At 49.0% G+C, this 21,000-nt stretch overlaps 2 protein-coding genes and 1 long non-coding RNA gene across 6 annotated transcripts in view; 1 reads left to right on the forward strand and 2 right to left on the reverse strand.

Annotated features, from left to right (window-relative positions):
• ZHX2 (zinc fingers and homeoboxes 2) overlaps positions 1-21,000 on the reverse strand; it is a 38,958-nt gene that overhangs the window by 14,416 nt on the left and 3,542 nt on the right. The window contains exon 2 of one of the 2 annotated variants that reach the window (XM_077351575.1): positions 1,963-2,052. The exons of the other annotated variant lie outside the window; for it this stretch is intronic. The gene's annotated coding sequence lies outside the window, so the exon portion shown is untranslated. The remainder of the gene's footprint in view (positions 1-1,962; positions 2,053-21,000) is intronic. 2 annotated transcript variants of the gene reach the window in all.
• Positions 6,952-7,698, forward strand: LOC143844451 (uncharacterized). Its single transcript, XR_013233987.1, has 3 exons — positions 6,952-7,170; positions 7,290-7,409; positions 7,541-7,698. It is a non-coding gene; the product is annotated as an uncharacterized LOC143844451 (long non-coding RNA).
• LOC143844448 (uncharacterized) lies at positions 8,061-16,393 on the reverse strand. Of its 3 annotated transcripts, XM_077351578.1 has the most exons (3): positions 9,172-16,393; positions 8,909-8,992; positions 8,061-8,629 (listed from the first exon to the last, which is right to left on the reverse strand). In XM_077351578.1, exon 1 carries the CDS (start codon positions 10,435-10,437, stop codon positions 9,808-9,810), a length of 630 nt encoding a protein of 209 aa, XP_077207693.1. In that variant the 5' UTR covers positions 10,438-16,393; the 3' UTR covers positions 8,061-8,629; positions 8,909-8,992; positions 9,172-9,807. The 3 variants fall into 3 exon arrangements, with proteins under 3 accessions (XP_077207693.1, XP_077207692.1, XP_077207691.1); XM_077351577.1 differs by having other exon boundaries at positions 8,061-8,992; XM_077351576.1 differs by having other exon boundaries at positions 8,909-16,393.

Raw genomic sequence — 21,000 nt, forward strand, 5'->3', positions numbered from 1 at the left:
TTCAGGTTGTGAAAAGTGGGGCATAAAAACTAACTCTTCTTCTTCCCTATTATTTTAAATTTATTTTTGCATTTATACACTGCCCTCCCTTGCAGCTCAGGGTGGTTTACAGAGATCAGCGGTTTACAGAACACATTACAAGAGTGATAGTACAAAGATGTTTGATAACTGAATCAACAATCATAATGTCATCAATCATAACATAACATGTTCAGTGGCAATTTTAAATACAATCCCATAGAGTGGGTTTATTTGGATAAGAACAGGTTCTGTGGGCCCAGTAGGTGTTATCACTGGCCTCAACCATTCTGGCGGAAGAGCTCCATTTTGCAGGCCCTGTGGAACTGTGCTAGGTCCAGCAAGGCCTGGAACTCCTCTGGGAACTTGTCCCACCAGGTTGGGCCAGGACAGAGAATGATCTGGCCCTGGAAAAGGCCAAACAAGCTTCCTTGGGGCCAGGGATCACTAGCCGGTTGGCATTGGCTGAGTGTGGCATTCTTTTGGGGGCACAGGCAGAGAGACGGTCTCTCAGGTACGCTGCTTACAATTCAAACCGGCTTTTCAAACAGAATGCCTGCTTGTGTTTGGTCTTGTTCTCTGCAATTTACAGGGGAACTGTGTGCTCTGAGCAGAATGAGAAGCGGATAAATGCTTTGCTCCTTCCCCGGCTGTTAGCTTTCCTGTGCATGCCATCAGCTGCTCTGACACCAGATCAGAGAACTCTGTGGAACTGCCAACGGTTTCTTTCTGCAAGGCCGAGCTGCCTGTAATCTCAGGCCTGCTTGTTTGTTTGTCCCTGTGGTCATACGTGCAACCTGCTTCCATCTAAGAAATATATGACGTGTGAAGTGCAGACCGTAGAGTTTGGGGAAGTTCTGAAAGCCGTGTGATAAACAGAAGCCAGGGCAGAGATGACAGGCAACCTCACACACCTGCATACCAGATTGGTTCTCTGCATAAGCATCCAAGGCAGGGGTAGTCAACCTGTGGTCCTCCAGATGTTCATGGACTACAATTCCCATGGGCCCCTGCCAGCATTTGCTGGCAGGGGCTCATGGGAATTGTAGTCCATGAACATCTGGAGGATCACAGGTTGACTACCCCTGATCCAAGGCAAGTCCTTGAGGCACTGGCAGTGTTGCTAGGAATGGTGGCTTGGGAGAAGACCGTGGGCACCACTTACACCTGGATTTCGGGCCCAAGCCATGGTCACTCTGGGACACAACTTGTTTGCATTCATTTGGCCAAGTGCAACCATTGGCTCTCCCACTAATGTTTGGGTTGCAGGGAAGGCACCCCTGCAGCACTAACTTTCAGGCCAAAAGGTCAATATTAGGCAGCTTCCTGTGTGCGCTTTCCACCCCAAACCAGCAATTACCTTTGTGTAGAAGAAGAAGAGTTGGTTTATATACCCCACTTTTCGCTGCCCGAAGGAGTCTCAAAGCAGCTTACAATCACCTTCCCTTTTCTCTCCCCACAACAGACATCCTGTGAGGGAGGTGAGGCTGAGAGAGCTCTGACAGAACTGCTCTGAGAACAGCTCTAAAAGGACTGCGACTAGCCCAAGAATCCTCTGCATCATTTTGCTCATTTTGATGTCTAGAGTGCTTTTTGGCTCAAAAAAAAAAAGAAAAGAAAAAAGACAGGCACATGTAGCTGAATGTGAACATTGAAAGTGACATTTATCCAGGCACTGGTCCCTAGCTTCACTAAGAAAAGTGAACATGCGTTGGCTTTTTTCCACCAACAAGATGTATGCACATATATGTGGGATATATGTACACACACCATAACACCCAAGCAGGGCTTACATCTGCTCACACCATAACACCCAAGCAGGGCTTACATCTGCTCACACCATAACACCCAAGCAGGGCTTACATCTGCTCACGCAGCTGGGAAAGGCACAACAATCCTTCCAGGAAAACAGATTACCATTGGCAAGACAAGCGTGCAACTTGCCTGTTCTGCCCCTCCCTGGGCCTGATGCTGGTACCACTGTTGCTCCTCCAGCAACAGGGAACCAAGGCAATTGGCCAGCTGTTTCCCAGTCTATGTAGGAGGATGGATACTAGCTATTGTTATTGGCGGTTCTGCAACAAGAGCAAAGGAATTAAAAAAGGCATAGACCTGCCAGTCATTTGGACTTGGTACACATGATTCACTGGGACTGGGAGCCCAGAGTGTAAAGCATTTATTCCCCTCCTCTTGACAGCCCTGGTCCTCCCCCCCTCCCCAGTTTTCTTGTTAACGTAATAAGGCAGAGATTAGAGCATTTAAGGGTGTGTGTGTGGGAAGAACAGCATTATTATTTGGCCTTGAAGAGACATGTGTCTAGTGGAAACAGAGGGATTATCATAGCTAACTTTGTAAATTGTCTTACATGCTATGCATGAGAGAAAGCAAAACCTTGCCTTTAAAAGTATTGGACTCATTCCAACAGAGAAAATATTTCACAGGATTTGTCTTTTTTAATGTACCCTGCAATTGTCCAGTTTGTCCATTACAAAGATATTTTTTAACTCTTTGAAAAACAATACGAAACAAATGTGCTTCCTATTTTTTTATTTATATTTCCCCTGAGGCTTCTTTAGCTCTACACAAAACTGGGCCATCCAAACCACAACCCTCTGTTTGCTAAGGAGACGTTTTGGAGGCTATAAATTCATCGGGTCACCATAAGTCGGAAGTGATTTGAGAGCGCTTCACGCATGCACAAATATGAAATAGTGATGACGATGTGTTGTTTTGACTGGGGGAGTTATTCCTTTTTGGTCCCCTGTAACCCTACAAAATAATAAAAGCTCTGAGCATGCAAAAAGAAAGATACAGCCCCCTCCAAAAAAAGACCACCTTTTCCTATAGCAGCAGCCTTCTGCAACAACCATCAACAAAGCAGTAGGAAATATCCAAACCAGGCCACCGTCTGAAGGGCTGACGTGAAAAGTAGCTGATAAATACTGACAGGGATGAATCTCTGCTTCTGGCAGAGACGCCACAAAAAGTTACTCCCCCTCCAGCCATCCCGGCAGGTCAGCTGAGTGCTGAACCTTGCTTGTGAAATGCAGTCATTCCTTACAAAAGAACCCCTGCCAAGATAATCCAAGTGAAAAAGGAGGGGAGTCTGCTTGGATAAGCACAGCAGCAGAATACCTTTCTCTCTCCTCCCCTTCCCCCTTTTACCAACCCAGTTTTGCTCCATCAAGGCAACTGGGTGCAGTCATAGAAGGCAGGAATTTCAAGAAATGATTAAGGTAGGGTGCACAGAGTATCCCAATATTGGCAGCTGGGGGTGGAGGGGGAGGGAAATCAATGAAAACAATTCTGTGTGTTTCTGTTCATCTATCACATTTGTCTCCTGCCATTGTCGGAAGGAACAGAACACACAATTCGTTTGATTCTCAAAACAACCTTGTCTGTTTACCTCCTCAAAGAACTCTAAAAGGTTAGTGAGGGAAGATCTTCCCTTGGAGAATCCATGCTGGTTCTTTCTCAATAGCTTTTGTTCATCAGCGTGCCTTCTAATTCTATCTTTAATAACGGATTCTACCAACTCACTGGTGGTCTTTAAGCAGTGGCTGGACAGATACTTCTGGATGCTTTAGGCTGATCTGTATGGAGCAGGGGGTTGGACTAGATGGCCTGGATGGCCCCTTCCAACTCTATGATTCTATGATTCTAACTTGCCTGGTATCGAGATTAGACTGACCCCCTGTAATTCCCCAGATTGCCTTATATTAGTTACCTTCCAGTCCCTGGAAATTAAGGCAGATTTTACTGAAAGAGTGCATATTTATTCTTAGGAGATCCTCAAGTTCACATTGGGGTTCTTTAATGTATGCCATTGGGGCATGGTGATTTGTCATCAGTTTTTATATTGTCCATCACTTGTAGGGTCTCCTTTCTCATCACTTCGATTCGAGTTAGGACTTTCAACATTCCCTCCTGAAATCGGCAGCTCTGGAGTAGGCAAGGACCTCCCATCTTTCACGGTGAAGACATTCAGCTTCTCTGCTGTTTCCCTATAATATTTTAGAGATCCTTTTACCCCTTCAAAATTTGAGTCCAATGGCACCTTTAAGACCAACAAAGATTTATTCAAGGTGTGAGCTTTCAAGTGCACGCGCTCGAGAACTCACACCTTGAATAAATGTGATAGTCAAAGGTGAAATTGGACTCAAATTTTGTTGTGATACTTCAAATCAACACTTGGGGCCATTTCGCACAGAGCTCAAAGTTGCTATTTGGTTGCCGTTTGTGAAAGCGCTACTTCAAGTAGCGAAATGTAACTAGCCGTGCCCGTAACGCACAGCTGCGGTTTTTGCGGAATTTGGCACTTTCACTTCTCGCCACTTTCGTAACCCACAGGCTTCCGGTTCTCCGTCTTATCGCTACAAAGGAGGTCCCTTTTTAGCGCTTCTGGCCTCCCGTGCCCGTCAATCAAACTGCAGGCACACCTTTGACCTCGACCCTGAAGCCGAACTTGTCGGGGTTCCCTTTTTTTTTAAAAAACCCAGGAAACCCCGTAGCAACGCGTTATCGTCCGATCATTGGCGCCCTTGGAACGTGTTTTCTATTGTTTTCTAGGAACCAGATGCATTGACATGTTTGATTGGTTAATCCCCGCCCACAGTACACGCCCACAGGTTACCTGCTTATATGCACCTGGGCAGACACGCGGTCGGCCTCACTCTTTTGTTTGCGTAGCCTACTGCCCGCAGCACAGGTCAACGTTGCAATGGAGAGGCTTATTTTTCAATTGCTGGCTTACATGCTCGCGGTGGTCCAGCGCATGAATACCGCCTTGTCGCGTCGGACGTATGCTATCGCGGAGTACCGAGAACGGGTGGCCGGAACGCTGACCAGCAGCAGAAGACGTTCTGTAAGGGTAACCATGGCGGCCAAGAAACGCTGGCAAGCTCTGGCAGAGGTCCGGTTCCCCCCCCGGTTCTGGGTGGACGAACGATCCTCTGACTGGTGGGAGAATTTTGTGTGGACTCGCTGGGATGATGACCACTGGATTGCCAACTTCAGGATGTCGAGGGGGACATTTTTTGAACTCGTGGAGGCTCTACGTGGACGCATGGAGAGGCAAGTCACTGGCATGCGGCGCCCCGTTCCAGTTGAAAAAAGGGTGGCTGCCGCATTGTGGTACTTGGCCACCCCTCAGTACTTCCGGACAGTAGCCCAGCAATTCGGACTCGGAGTCACTACGGTTGGCGATATCCTTAAGGAGTTCTGCCTCGCCATGGAGGCGGAATTGTTCAGCAAAGTCGTGTGCCTCGGAGACCGGCTTGGAGCGGTGAGTGTCATTCCATCCCCTTTGCCCTTTAAATTTTTTTTCTTGTTTGACAGGTCAGCAACGAAGACGCGATACACCCCACGCTGACATGCCATGGCTTATATTCTTTTCTTTCCCTTATTCCAGAGTATGGACGGGTTTGCCAGGCTTGGATTCCCGCATTGTTTTGCGGCCGTCGATGGAAGCCACATCCCTATCCGTGCCCCCGGGGGAAGCATAAAAGAGTACGGGAACAGGAAGGACTTTTGCTCTGTTCTCCTGCAAGGAACAGTGGACTTCTCCGGCCGGTTTATCGATGCCGAGGTGGGGTGGAGTGGCAGGAGGCATGATGCCCTTGTTTTCAGGGAATCCAACCTCAGGAAAGCCATGGACGAAGGGGTCTTTGTTCCAGGAAACCCCACCGCCACCATTGAGGGCGTGCGTGTGCCGGCGTTGGTCCTCGGGGACGGAGCCTACCCATTACGACGCTGGCTCATGACTCCCTACAAGCGGCCAAGGACGGACGTGCAGAGCCACTACAACCTCAGTCACTCCCGGGCAAGGAATGTAGTGGAGCGTGCCTTTGGACGTTTGAAGTCACGGTTCCGTTGTTTAATGTCACGACTCCATGTACATATTGACAATGTGACTCCGCTGATAATCGCATGTGTGATTTTGCACAACATATGCGAGGACAAGGGACATAACATCCCCTTCCCTGAGGACGAACCTGAACCTGTAGTCCTTCAGGATACACAGGACATCCCTGAAGCAAGGAGAAAAAGGATATATGCTGAGGGGTGCAAGGTTCGGGACGCCATAGCCACCCACATCTACAGAAACAGGAGGCGTGTTTAATTGTTTTTCCTACTCTGTTGTTGAATAAAGTTTTGTGTTCTTTGTTTAACCTTGTCTTGTGCGGTTTGTGTACTTTGCCAGCAAAAAAACGGGGATTCTCTGGTCCAAAAGCACTTTGACAGCCCTAAATGCTAACTCCCCACTGAAATTGACAAACACAATACGGAAGCGCTGAATGGGGAAAGTTCGGGGAGGCGGGTAGCCAGGAAGTATTGGCGACCCCTGTCAAACCGGAGGATCAATCCACTCATGTTCCAAGGAATAATTTTATTGGTGGGCAGCTTTGATACATTTAAAAAACGGGGTGGTCGATCGGAGCAACGCACGTTCGTTCCCTAACCGTCATTCCGAAGATGCCGAAGCCACGGAAGGGCTCCTTCTGGCAGCGCGCCGAGGCTGAGGCACTTCTGGAGCTGGTGCTACAATCAAAAAGTGTTGGCCGCCTAATGGCCAGCACCCATTGCCACACCAAGGGTGCCTACCTGGTGTTGGCTTCAAAGCTGAGGGAGAGGGGCTATGTCCGGACCTGGGAGCAGGTCCGGACAAAATTCAAGCGCCTTAAGCTGGACTTCCTAAACAGTCTGGAACAGTGGGGGGGGATCCCGCAGCCAAGTGGGAGGACGGTCTTCCACGACCAGATGGTGAAAATATGGGAGAAGGCTGGGAAGCCCCCCCTGGACATGAGGAGGCATATGGGTGAGTGCTGCCCTCGTTGTGTTTTGCCCTTAAACATGCATGGAATGACTAGCTGCCTCTTTCCCCTACTGTCCCCAATGAAATTCGAGAAAGTATTTAGATGCTGTCAACCCCCTCAGACTTAGCCAGCCAGTACTGTAGAACCACTTTGGTTATGCGCTTAGACTCTAACTGTGGTGTGTCCACCAGCTGTGTTTCATCTCTGTTTTGTGTGCTTTTAATTATGATTTGTCTTTTTCTTTGCCCAGCCACACAATCACCATCCAAGCTGGCAACAGCACCTGAGCGTGAGGAGGGGGAGGAAGAGGGACCTTCCACCTCGGGACAGGCTGCAGGTGAGAGTTTTATGTCTGTGAGGGAGACCCATGTGTGTGTACCCACACGGAGCCATATGGGAGCCTGATGTGATGCTTCCTTTTGGAGTGTGATCAAATTCTTTGTTTGATTTCTATAGCTGAAACTGTGGAGGCAAGGCTGCGTGCCATGGAGGCCAGAGTTACTTCCCTGGAGGCTCAAGTGGCGGAGCTGAAAGGGGAGATTGAGCAGCACAGGCAACAGAGGGAGGCGGAAGAGCGTAGGTTATGTTCCCCACTGCCCAACTCTTCTCACACTGTGGCTAAGGCCACTTAAAAGTGTATGCATGTAAACTAAAGAAATTTGAAAATATGTGTGGTACTAATGTGTACTTTTTCTCCCTCCCCACAGTTAAGAAGAAGGAGGACGAAGAGCTCTTCCGGCGCAAAGTTAGGGGGACCGTGGGACGGCTGTGCAGGAGAGTTAGGGCGATGGAAGGGGCTGGGGAGGGGAGCGGTGGGACCTGAGTTTTGTTTCCTGTTTGTGTTTTGGGGTAGGGGTTGGGGGGGGGGGGCTCCAAGTTTCATTCCCCAATGTTTTTCCCCTGTTAAATGTATACTTTTGTTAAAAAAAATTGGTTTTCCAGGGGGGTGGGGGGTGGTGGTGCTGGTGGGGCTCCAAGTTTCATTCCCTAATGTTTTTCCCCTGTTAAAATGTTTTTTAAAATAAAATGTTATTGCAAATTTTATAACAAGACTCCAGTGTGACTTCTTAAACTCGCACATATTTAACCCCACACCACACTCCTAAAACTCCTTGAACTAACACCCCTCCAACCTCCAACCCACACAGCAGAACCACAATATACACAATCACTAGAGAGGCCGCTTTCAGCCTTGCAGATTCTACAGTAGGGTACACAGAGACAGAGTCAAAAATATAAACTTTATTCAACAAACAACAAAACACAGATAACATGAAATAGAAAAAGTGGGCAAAACTAGGAGGGGGAGTACTTGTCTGCTGGTTTTATTTTTCTCTTTCCGAGAATAGTCCTCCTTCTTGTTTGGGTGGAGGCATTCTGAGAGGGAGTCGGTGGGGTGGGTGCTGGAAGTGGTGGTGTTGGTGTGGGTGGTGGTGGGGGGGCGATTTGTGGAGGGTAGGCCCTTTCCATGACCGCTACAGCCCTCTCCATGAGTCTCCTTATCAGACGCACCTCCTCCACGCCTTCGCGTAGGATTTGGTTTGTCTCTCTAAGGACTGCCCTCAATTTTCTCCCCTCCTGGGCAATGAGTGTGAGCATGGCTTGGTCAGCGGCCGCGGCACGCCGTGACTCCTCATAGCAGTGCTCAAGGAGCCTCTCTCCCACGCTTGTCAAGACGGAGACGCGCCTCAGCCTGCCGCGTTCCCTCGTAAGCCTCTCCTCTGCTGGGAGCGCACCTCTAGGTGGTGGGCTGCCTGGAGCCAGGGGTGGTTCCTCCTCCTCATCTGAAAGAACCTCTGTTGGCAAAAAATGAGAAACAAAACTGTTAGTAACATCCAAAAAGTCAAAACACACCATGGTGGACATGGTGTTCTTTTTTGTCCCCGTGTTTTCCTGCCAAGAATTTAAACAATCCCCGGCGAGCACATGGCTATTGTTTGTTTGCCCATGGTGTGCTTTTACTTTTGCCTACTTGCACAGCAGGACTCTCAACAATTAAAAGGGAGCACATGGTTAGTGCCTAGCGACATTGTCCTGCAGCTATGGCTCGAAAGGAACAGGTCATGCACGCTCACCATCTTGAATCTGTATCCGCCTGCGCCGGGCAGGAGGTCCAAGCACCCTAGGCTGTTCCTCCTCCTGTGTTCCGGGTATGAAATCTGCAAAAAAAGGAAAAAAAACAGATCTAGGACCAAAGGGTGGCAAAGCCAGCTTCAAAGCCTACACCAGCAACGCAGAGGGACTCTCTTCTTTCTCTTAGCAGTGCTGCTGCCCTGCACAAACAGAAAAGCACAAAGCAGTTAAAACAGCCCCCCCCCCTATTTTTACTAATACCTACCAATGTTAGTTGATGCCCCCGAATCACTATCCACGTCAGGTGCTGCTGGAGACTCTAGGGGCCCCGTCCCTGGCAACTGTGTCTCTGTGGACAAGAGCAGAAAATAGTGAAAAACGAGCAAGCATACACCATGAACCACAAAGCAAGCTCCCAAAGTTGTGAGCCAAAGTACTGCAGAAGGCCTATGGGCGAGGCATGCTGCAAATATTTTGGGGCTGTTGGTTAAACATGACCGTTTCAAATACTAACCACATCAAGCACTCCACAGCCAACCATCTTAATAAATCTTTTAAAAATTAAAATTAAATTATAAAATTAAAACCGTTTCAAATAGTAACCACAGCAAGCACTCCACAGCCTACCTTCTTTTAAAATCTTTTAAAAATTAAATTATAAAATTATAAAATTAAAACCGTTTCAAATAGTAACCACAGCAAGCACTCCACAGCCTACCTTCTTTTAAAATCTTTTAAAAATTAAATTATAAAATTATAAAATTAAAACCGTTTCAAATAGTAACCACAGCAAGCTCTCCACAGCCTACCGTATTATGCGTTGCAACGAACACACGAGAAAACGATGCCCAAACGTCAGAACACACATTTGCTTAAAAGGAAATATAAAATAAAAAGAAAATCACTTACCGGAGGCAAGGGGCGTTTGCTCAGGAGCCTCCTCTGGCTCCCCAGGAACGATGGCGATCAGGTCCAGCGTTACCGATTCCGCGGCTCGTTGCTGGACGGGGGGTGGAGGGCGAAAGCTGGAGGAGGTTCCCTCGCCGGGATCCTCCTCAGCGGGTGGTTCCTCGACCGGGGCAGCCGGCTTCCGAACCACCTTAAGGCTCCGGCCGACGCGCTTCGGCCTGCCGGATCCTTCCCCGTCCCCGTACAGCTGGCGCTGCTCCTCGAAGTAGGGGCAGGTCACCTTTTCGTTGCCGGAACCCTTGTTATGGTTCACGGCTCTCATGTACTCTGCCCTCATTGTCTTCGTCTTCGACCGGCATTCAAGGCCGGTCCTGTTGTGGCCCAGGGCGCGCATCTTAATAGCCACTTGTTCAAAAACCTCCCTATTCCTGTGGGAGGACTGGAACGCGTCCTGGATTTTCTCCTCCGAGAAAATCCCGATCAGGTCCCTGATCTCCGCGTCCCTCCAAGTTGGGCCACGGCCGGTTGCAGGGACGGACGAGGCTTGAGAAGACGATTCCATGTTGCTTTTGCTAGTAGCTGAGCAAAATGGTGGTGGGAGGTGCAGGGTGCAACGGATCATATACCTTCCCGCACACAAAGACAAAGGGACTAGCCGGCTCCTGATTGGTGGAGGGCAGCAGGGGACACGCACATTGGCCACATCAGGTCACATGTCACGTTCAAAACTCCTCGCGCGGGAACAGGATCTGCTCCTAATGGCCAGATTGGCGCCCTTGTTGTTTGACTTAACGCATGCGCGTATTCGTTTACACGCGAGAAGAGCAGTTTGAACATGCAGCGGGAGCCATTTTAGGAAAATGTCCGCCATTACACAAACGCATGCCGGTGTTCAACCGAGAGCAAGTGCGGCAGTACTCGGCAGTTCCCCAATAATATTCACCAGCCACAGCATAAATCAACCAAACATGACATGTAACTGGCGTACGTTCGTTGGCACGCTCAGAGGAATGTTTTTTAAAATGAACGGGGGACGGCGACTCCGCTTGCCGGAGGTCTAGCCGCCAATGGAAGGGGTTGTCCGCACCCAAGCACAAGCACGCACCGGGAACCACACAAAGACCCACTACACATAAGCCGCCCCTCATGATATCACCTCGAATCATGTCTATTGAACCCCTGTAAGCTAAGCAGGAGACTGCGAGCGGCGACCGTTCGTTGGCACGCTCAGAGGAAAATTTTTTAAAATGAACGGGGGACGGCAACTCCGCTTGCCGGAGGTCTAGCCGCCAATGGAAGGGGTTGTCCGCACCCAAGCACAAGCACGCACTGGGAACCACACAAAGACCCACTACACATAAGCCGCCCCTCATGAAATCACCACGAATCATGTCTATTGAACCCCTCTAAGCTAAGCAGGAGACTGCGAACGGCGAATGTTCGTTGGCACGCTCAGAGGAAAATTTTTTAAAATGCTCCCTGTACGTTGACTCCGCTAGGACTGGCCGATGGTAGACGGGGTTTTAAGCTTTGGGCAAATTTTGGGAACGTGACGGTGTGTGCCACTGTGCTTGTGAAAAACTCTTGTGGTGTCCGGGCAGAATTTCCGAAAGTGATCGTGCTTGAAAGCCAGTCGCTGTCCCGTTGCCTCGTAGATCCCCGCTCGCTCGGAGAAAAAAAAAATGGCGAACAGTTCGCCGGAAGTTTGGAGGACAGGCTCGGGAGGAGGGACTTTGAAGAACCCGCAACAATGGTAACGCACAGGTCTTTAGCGCTACTGTTGCAGATTGGTTGCAGGAGTGTATCGCTATCCGGAGGGTGAATCCAGTTTTCTGGATTCCCCTAGAAGCGCTACAACGAAGCGCTTTTTGCGGGTCGGTTTCAGGATTGTTGCAGATTGTTTACGACGTCGTGCGTTATGGCAAATTAGTAGCGTTTTCAATCAGCAACCATTGTGCTATTTTTAAGCCGTGGGAAATGGGAATCTACCTTTTATCCCTTGGCCCTCCAAGGACCCCATTGCCTCTGACTGCTTTTCTGCTTCGAAAATTACCAAGGCAGGACACAAACCTATGCCTGCATACTTAGTCATTAGATCTAGGCTAGCCTCTCTCAACTTTTTTACGGTTGAGAAACCCATGAAAAACTCTGCAGGCTTTCAGAAACCCCAGAAGTGGTGCAATCCCACAGTATATGGTTTTTAAAAATATACTAAGAATTAACTCCCACCCATTCAGGAAAACCTTCCAGGGCTGTCAAGAAACCCTCGGGGAATTTAGACTCTCCAAGGCTTACGCCCCCCAAATATTGCTGGTGTTTAGGGTGCTACTGGACTCAAATCTAGTTCTTAGACTGGAGGAAGACTTCAAACTGGAGCCAAAAGAAAAGATGGGGCAGAGATACTTTTGATTGATAGCAGGAGTGTGGGATCCACCAAAATGGCTGCAACCGCCATGGGTCTCTCAGGAAGGCACTCGCTCTGATAGTGACCCCTCCCCAAATGTCTTTAAAGGTTCTAGTAAAATATGAAAACATATAAATCGTACAAACACCACGAAACACAGAATGATACACACACACACACATCTGGCAAGAGTGCAAAGCCCTGCAATTTTGCACTGCTGTTTGGTGTTCCCCATGTCAAAGATTTGTTTTTTAAGTTCCCAGCCTGCCAGAAAACGCTGGTTTGTCCCCGCCCTTTCCCACTGCACACAGATCCAGGCTTCCGGGCAAGCTGTGGGAGAGAAAGTCATCCGGCTAGATATGCGGAAAGCGAACAAGTAAAATCTGGATAAAATCTTGACAAGTTAAAAAAAAAGAAAAAGAAAAAGGAAGGGCGGAAGTCTCAACAGCAGCTTCCCAAACACCACCATAACTGCTTGGATATTTACCAAGCACCAGGCTTCGGCAGAGGAGTCCAAATGATTGCTTGCCTTACGTTTGCTATCTGCCTTGAGAACAGACCTACGTTTTTGCGTGATGAATGAATCCTAGCTATTCGTCAGGGGAGACGACAGTCCGGTGCCAAGAAACTCGCCTTCCGCCGCTAGGCCTTTGCTGCCACAATCCCGCCCTCTGCCTCGCCAAGAGGCATGGTTTCCATTAAATATTAAAACGGCTATTTGTTAAAGTCGCTTTACCATAGCAACTGGGGAAGGCCAAAGCAGGCCAGGTGCGGTGGCTGCTGTTCCGTTGGGGCCTCCTTCCCTGCCTAAACTTTGCCGCCACTGCAAATGTATTAGGAGAAAGCGACGTCAACTCGCACCCGACTTGCACCCGACTCACGATGATCCTGCGGGGTTTTCGAGGCAAATGAGCAGCAGAGGTGGTTTGCCATGGCCTGCCTCTCCAGAGCAACCCTGAACTTCTTTAGTCATCCCCTAACTGAGGGGCTAAACAGGCCTGACCCTGCTTAGCTTCTGAGTGCCGACAAGATCACACTAGCCCGGGTCATCCAGGTCAAGGCTACTAGGAATATGGCGATTGGTAAGAAAAAGAAGTATAGGGAGAAGCAACCTCTAGCCCAGCGGTTCTCAAGGTTCCTGCCACTGCGACTCCCGCCACCAACTCAAAGGGTTGACTGGTGATCATGGGAGGCCGAGGCCAGCATAGCTGCTGGCCGAATCATTGAGATTCGGGTAATGTCACTGGAGCTTAGCTTGTCCCAAGTATATCCCTAATCCAGGCTTTCTCAGTCAGGGTTTCGGGAAACCCTGGGTTTTTTTGATGACCCTGGAAGTGTTTCCCGAATGGGTGGGAGTTATTTAATTGGTCAATGATGGGCCTGGAGAGGGTGAGGAGGGGAAAGGCCCTGGGTGGGCATGTCCACAGCTCTGCTTCCCAACCATATTCTGCACGATTGCGCCACTTCAGGAGTTTCTCAAAATCTGAAGAATGTTTCAGCGGTATCCCAAGTGCAAAAAAGTTGAGAAAGGATGCCTAATCTATGACTTCACCTCCACCCACCCGCATCTTCACAGGAAGACATGGCATTTATTCTCCGCTTGGGCCAAAAAAGATTGCCTACCTGCAAACTAGTATAACACTTGGATGACTTAAAATATGAACATTTGCTTCTGAACATGTGGCGCATCTAGGCATTTATTCCCTCCCCCCATCTATTTTCAAGCTCTTTTGTTGCGCTGTTTCCGATTTTAGCAAGACTTTCCAATCGGCCATTTTGAAATTTGGGTCCTGAGTCTATGAAAGAGAGTGAGAGCTGGTCTTCTGCTAAAGACTGCTCTTTTATGAACGTTTGCTATCTTGGTACACCTGAGAATTATGCTTTGCTAAGGAATTCAGGAACGCAGAGTCATGGTCCTCCAGGATAAGGAACTGAATTCTCATTGCTCTGTTGGCGGGTTCCGGCTGGGTGACCATGACAACCGCGAGCATCCAAATGCCTGTCGCTCAGTCAACAAAATGAGCTGAATGGCCTGCTTGTTCACACCCCGTTTAAGAAACGGTACAAAATATTTCTTCCTTACTCTCATATGGACTGCTGGCTATAATGAAAATAATGTGCTATTGGTATATCATGGTTTGGCTGCTGAAGCAGCACAAGGAATTTTGGTGCCCTCATTAGGGTTGCCGACATCCAGGTGGGGTCTGGAGATCTGGAATTTTTACTCATCACCAGGCTTAACATGACTCGTTTCTGATGGTGGACTATGACATGGCGTCTGCACGGAGCTTTCGCCCCTCCCCAAGCCCCATCCTCTCCAGCAGGGTTTCCCATGAACACCCCTTAATGGTACGGGTTGGGTTTTCAAAATGGCGGCTGGGAAGAGCTCTCCTACCTTGTGCCTGCTGTTTCTGGCTCTGAGCAAAGAGGAAAGAAAACGTTTTAATAAAAAACCCTACCCTTATTTGGGCAGGTTGACCCGCCCCTACCCCAAGTGGCCAATTATGGGCCTGGATGGTGTAATAAGGGGAGGGGCCCGGCCATTTAAACCTTTGCAGGTCAAGGCTCCTCTTATATTTACAGTGTCCAGTCTCCAGCCCCAACTTTTCCTGTTGTATTCCTCTGGTAATTATGGCAGAAAGAATATTTGCCCAGTCCCATGTCAGCACCACCAATTCCTAGGAGAATCTGAGGATACCATATGAAGTGACAGGGCTCAGCAGTTTCTTATTTCAAGACCTACCGGCGAGGCAAAGGATCGACTGCACAGTGTATAAACGGGACCCAAACTACGTGTCCCCCATTAATAACTTTGCAGTGCAGCTTCAATTTGGCATCTGACTTCTCCCCCTCCGCCTCCAGCCTCAGTATCAGTCCCAACTCTTCTGTGTACGTCACGCAGGGTCATTAAAACAGGGTTTCGTGGCCGCTTCCAACAAAGACAAAAGACAGAGCGCAAACGAGAACCGCATCCAACTGGAAGCGAAGAGACCATCCCCGGAAGAAACTGCCGGCACGCAATCTGTGCCCATTCGCCCGTTCATCAAATGATTTCGGTGACTGATGGTTGTGCCTTCCGCCTAAAGAACCTGTTATGCGTGTGCATCCCTTAAAGAAAGGTTCTCTCAGACGGATCTAATTTAAACTATGAAGAATGGCCTGCCACTCTGCCCCCGGAACATTTCCCCTGATCAGATACCCTTCGCAATTCTTCCTTCACAACTAGCGTCTTTGAACAAACAGAATTGGATCCCACCAATAATTTTTTTGCTCACAGAGGGTACATCGGTGACCCCAGCATGACGGTACAAGAGGCAAACACTGAACCAGAGAAACCCCATGAAAACCCCAACTTATGAACAAAAGATCAACAGAACAAAAGATCTCACCAGCGCACGCTATGGGTCAGTTTCGCTTTGAACTGACTGGATCCGGCAGATGGGATCCGACCATGCGCTGGCCAATCGCGGTCCCAGAAGGACGATCCTGCCTTGGACCTCAAGCTCGGTTCTCGGCAGGTCTACAGACATAGCATTATTTGCTAGAATGCAACATAACGTTCTTTGGTAGGAAGAGCCAGTCTTGTGAGAAGTCTCGTACCCACCATGTAGGATGGACAGGGGTTCGCCCTTGATGTGGCACCCCTTTGGCCTCTTGCCCGCCGTTTCGACAGGAGTTAATTGCCCATGATTGGAATGAGTGCTAAGGGGGCATTCTCATAAGGATTAATCCAGTGAACGCTTGATGTGGTCTTTTGACACTGAAGCTGGCTCAGGGCCCGAATCCTGCTGCAACGGCAACAAATGAATTGAGCATTCATCTCCACATGACCATTCGTACCTCTCCCAGCGTCTGTCTTTTCTGAGTAGCCTAGTGGTCCAAGGTTTCTAAGGATCTGCTGGATCAGAGCAGTGGTCCGTCCAATCCGGCATCCTGACCTCTCACACAGTTGCCCATATGTAACAAACACCTCCCCCCCAAGCAAGCCTGATCTCATTAGCTCTTAGAAGCTAAGCAGCATCAGTCTTGCCTAGTATATGGATGGGAGAACTTGAAGGAACACCACAGTCAAGATGTGGAGGCAGGCAATGGCAAACCAATGCCTCTCGCCCGGCTGCCAGACAATTCTAGGAACTCCTGGCTATACGACACAGGTGCCCTACAGCAGGGGTAGTCAAACTGCGGCCCTCCAGATGTCCATGGACTACAATTCCCAGGAGCCCCTGCCAGCGAACGCTGGCAGGGGCTCCTGGGAATTGTAGTCCATGGACATCTGGAGGGCCGCAGTTTGACTACCCCTGCCCTACAGTAAATTAAATAAATCCCCCATGTCACTCTTTTGAGGGATACAGATGAACATGACATATTTCATTCCTCCCAGCGCAGTATTATTGGAAGCCGCTGAGACATCACCTTCTTGGAGATTTTTTTTTTTTTTTTAAAGATCAGCTCTGTCATGTTAAAAGGGAGACCAGGAGCTTTCCAGGACAAGATCATTTTCCAGACTCCTTTATCTGGGTCAGCATTTCTAATGAGTCAGCTGGAAGAAGCCGTTTCATAATCTTCGGCCAATTATCAAGCAAATTAAAGATGAATGCTCGTCAAGGTGGAAAAGCCCACTGTATTCCAGTCGAAGCCACCAGGCTGCAAGTGAGGAGGGTTCACATGAGGTAGAACTCTCTTGCAAAGAAACCGCCCCGCAGAGAGAAAACTAGCAGCACAAGAAGAGGGCTGGATTAGAAGCCATCGCCTTGAGGTGCTAGTTTTCTAGGCCCTCAGAAAGTGACTCATTCACAGGGACCTATAGCTGAAGTCTGAAGTGATGTGGCATTTATTTACCTCCTTGCTGAAACCTCCTCCTCTTCTTATTGAGCAGAGCAGTGATGCGACTCAGTACAAGTCCACATGGACAGAGACCACAACACAACGTCTGAACATATACTTTGCATGCAGAGTGGGATGGCAGCCTCCAGGTTGGACCTGGGGATCCCCAGGGATTATTGCACATCTCTAGACACAGTTCTCCTCCAGAAATACGGATGCTTTGGAGGGTAGACTGTGGCATTCAACCCCAGAGGTCCTCGTCATCCCCCCCCAGGCTTTATCCCCAAATCTCTAGGAGCTGCCAAACCCAAATCTGAGAACCCTATTCCCCCCCCCCCCCTGACTTTCAGGGACCTGGCAATCTTCCATGCAAAAGGTCCTAGGTTCAGGTCTGCAGTTCTCCAATTAAAGGATCTTAGGTAGAGGGCCCTTCTCTGAAAAATATCCTGAAGGCTTGCTGTTAGGTAGCATCGTGGTCTGTCTTGTTATAAAAGAACTTTGTACATGCATATGTTCACTTGGGGAGAGACCTACCTGATGCACCTACGCCTGCATTGCAACATGGTCCTGGCAGTGATATGCTCGAGCCCCCCCCCCCCCCCCGCCCCAGCTTGGAGAAAGATACTTGGAACTAAAATTCAAGCATCCATCCCTTTTTCTTTGGCTGAAACACTTATTTATGAGCTCTGGAAGTATAACCAACGAGAAGTATTAAGTGATTTTCATACATAGTCACTGAAACTTCCCCAAAGCTCAGTCGGACCAGAACTCAACACAGACCTAAGGGACTGGCAAAACATTCAAGAGGTTTAATAGCCCACAAAAATGCCATTGCACCTGCCTGCTCATGCCCACAACAGTAACGAAAAAAGACAGCTTTTGTAAAGCTTTCATGTCTGTTCGCCTATTGGGAGTTCCCACTCACCATAGGCGACCAGCTCAACAGCCCGTTCCCAAGCGTCTTGGTGAGTGAGATAACAATTTATGCAGTGTTCTCCCAAGCAATTATTTTTACCCTCTTCCTTGCTAGCTGCTACTGACCTACATTGTGGTTTTACTTTAGTTTGAGGCTGGGCTAATTGATTTCTTGGAGCTTTGCAGGGGGGTTGTGCACAAAAAGCAAGACCTGGTAGAATAACATGGAACACAAGACAGGGACCAAACTGTTAACTAGGCAAAACATTCCCCTGCCAGCCAGCCAGGTTAGAGCTCTGTTCATCAGGTCTACAAGTATATCAGAAGAAGATGACAAGCTGGATTTTCACTACTTGTAGGAGCCTCAAAATGGTTTCCAGTTGCCTACCCTTCTTCTCCCCACAACAGATACCCTGTGAGGTAGGTGGAGCTGAGAGCTCTGAGAGGACTGGCCCAAGATCACCCAGCTGGCTGCATCTAGAGGAGGAATCAACCGTGGTTCTTCTAGGGGCTGTTGCTCTTAACCACTACACCAGGCTGGTTCAAACACTAAGAGGACACCATAGCCCTTAACACACAATAATTGTGCTGCTCAATAATAGCTTGAAGGGCTTGGTATAGGCATAGTCTAAAGCGCATAACACCTTTCTTCAAAGCAAGTCCTGCTGCTTCCAAAGAGATTCCATGTCCATGCTTGGCTCTTGTGGCCCTTTCTTGCATGCTCAGGGAAATGCCAATGGCCACTTTGGGGTCGGGAGGTGCACTTCCTCCAGGTCAGACTGGCCAAATCGCCTAGTACATGCTTAGACAGTGCTGGGAATGCGGCAGTTTATATAGAATTTTAATCCAAATAATATTAGAGGGAGCAGGGGGACTGATCTCTATTGATTTATTGTATGATGTGTGTAGTGTAGCCACAAGATCTGAGGATGGAAGTAGTCTGCCATCACTTGCCTCTGTGACATGACCCCTAGTATTCCTTGGAAGAACTCCCACCCAAATCCTTGGAGGCCTCCCATCCAACTACTACTCAGAGTCAGCCCAGCTTATCTTCCCAGATCCTACAAGATCGGGCTTACCTGGCCTATCCAGGTCTGTCCTGACTCTGCCATCTGGAGTTCCGTTGTAATTCCAAGAGGCTGGGCTGGCTTGCCCCACTGCTTAAGACCTCGTCTACACTAGCAGCAGACCAATCATTCGAATAACCCCTGGACTGCAGTCATTCACCAGGTCTCTTGTGATAAGTTCCAGGTTCATCGGGACTGCTTCCTGTTATCTGCACAACCCTTCCCCAAACTGATTTGCATCCCCTGAGAAATTCCCAGTGATGTGGAGGGCTGCACGTTACCGGTGGGAATATGTAAATTCTGACGGGGTCCAATGGCAGAAAGCAGGAGCATCCGCTGCCCCCCCAGGCGCTAATTAAATCACCACCACCTTTGAAGTCATGTGGAAAGTGTGAACCTTCATACCCTACATATCACTAATTCCAAGCAGTGTTCATTTCTGTCAATTCAGACCCAATTAAACGCTGTTAGGTAAGAAGCCTTCTCCCCAAAAACTGAAACTCAAGGGCATCCAATGAAGCTGATGGGCAGTAGGTTCAAAATGGACAAAAGGAGATGCTACTTTACACAGAGTGATTAAAATGTGGAATCTGCAGCCAGATGATATAGTGATGGCCACAGGAATAAACGGCTTTGGAAGGGGATTAGATTTACGGGGGATGTCTATCAATGGCTAATAGCCATGATGACTGAGGGGAACCTCCATGTTCAGAGGCACTAATCCTCTGAATCCCAGTGCCAGGAGGCAACATTAGGGGAAAGTCTTGACCTCTGTGCCCTGTTTTTGGCCATCTAGAGCAGGGGTAGTCAAACTGCGGCCCTCCAGATGTCCATGGACTACAATCCCCATGAGCCCCTGCCAGCATGGCAGGGGCTCGTGGGAATTGTAGTCCATGGACATCTGGGAATTGTAGTCCATGGACATCTGGAGGGCCGCAGTTTGACTACCCCTGCTGGATCTCATGTGGCTTTGGTACATCCAAATCCCATGATCTCCAGCACAGCCTTTTTGGGCAGTCAAATGGAACTCTAAAGAATTCCTCAGACAAATCCCAGTTTTTCTGATGGTTGCACGCAGCATGTGTGGTTAACGTCCGGTTCAATTTTTCCCAGGATGCCACTGACGCATCTCCACTCCAGCTCATCTCACCCCATAGTGCCCTGGAGCAGAAGACGGCAAGAAAAAGAGAGGTGGGGGTTTTTATACCCTGCTTTTCATTACCCAAAGAAGCCTCAAAGCGGCTTACGATCGCCTTCTCTTCCTCTCCCCGTAACAGACACCCTTTGAGAGAGGTGAGGCTGAGAGAGCTCTGATATTAGTGAAGAAGAAGAAGAGTTGGTTCTTATATGCCGCTTTTCACTACCCAAAGGAGCCTCAAAGCGGCTTCCCTTCCTCTCCCCGCAACAGACACCCTGTGAGGTAGGTGGGGCTGAGAGAGCCCTGACTGAACTCCTTTGCAAGAACTGCTTTCAAAGGACTGTGACTAGCCCAAGCTTCCCCAGCTGACTGCGTGTGGAGGAGCGGGGAATCAAATCCGGTTCTCCAGGTCTGAGGAGGCCACCGCTCTTAATTACAATACCACACTGACAAGAGAACACATGACTACATGAGAGAACCAGTGTGGTATAGGGGTTAAGAGCAGTAGCTTCTAATCTGGTGAGCTGGGTTTGAATCTTCGCTCTTCCACATGCAGCCAGCTGAGTGATCTTGGGCTCCTCACAGCCCTGATAAAGCTGTACTGACCAAGCAATCCTGTCAGATGCTCTCTCAGCCTCACCTCCCTCACAGGGTGTCTGTTGTGGGGAGAGGAAAGGGAAGGTGAATGTAAGCTGCTCTGAGACTCCTTGGGGTAGAGAAAAGCAGCATATAAGAACCAACCCTTCTTCTTCTTCAGTAGTATCAGGGCTCTCTCAGCCTCCCCTCCCTCACAGGGTGTCTGTTATGCGGAGAGGAAAGGAAGGCAGTTATAAGCCA

Source organism: Paroedura picta, chromosome 9, assembly GCF_049243985.1.
Source record: "Paroedura picta isolate Pp20150507F chromosome 9, Ppicta_v3.0, whole genome shotgun sequence".
NCBI lineage: Eukaryota > Metazoa > Chordata > Lepidosauria > Squamata > Gekkonidae > Paroedura > Paroedura picta.

Coding starts and splice junctions, on each gene's coding strand:
- LOC143844448 (XM_077351578.1), bottom strand. CDS start 10,437: ATGATCCGTTGCACCCTGCACCTCCCACCACCATTTTGCTCAGCTACT.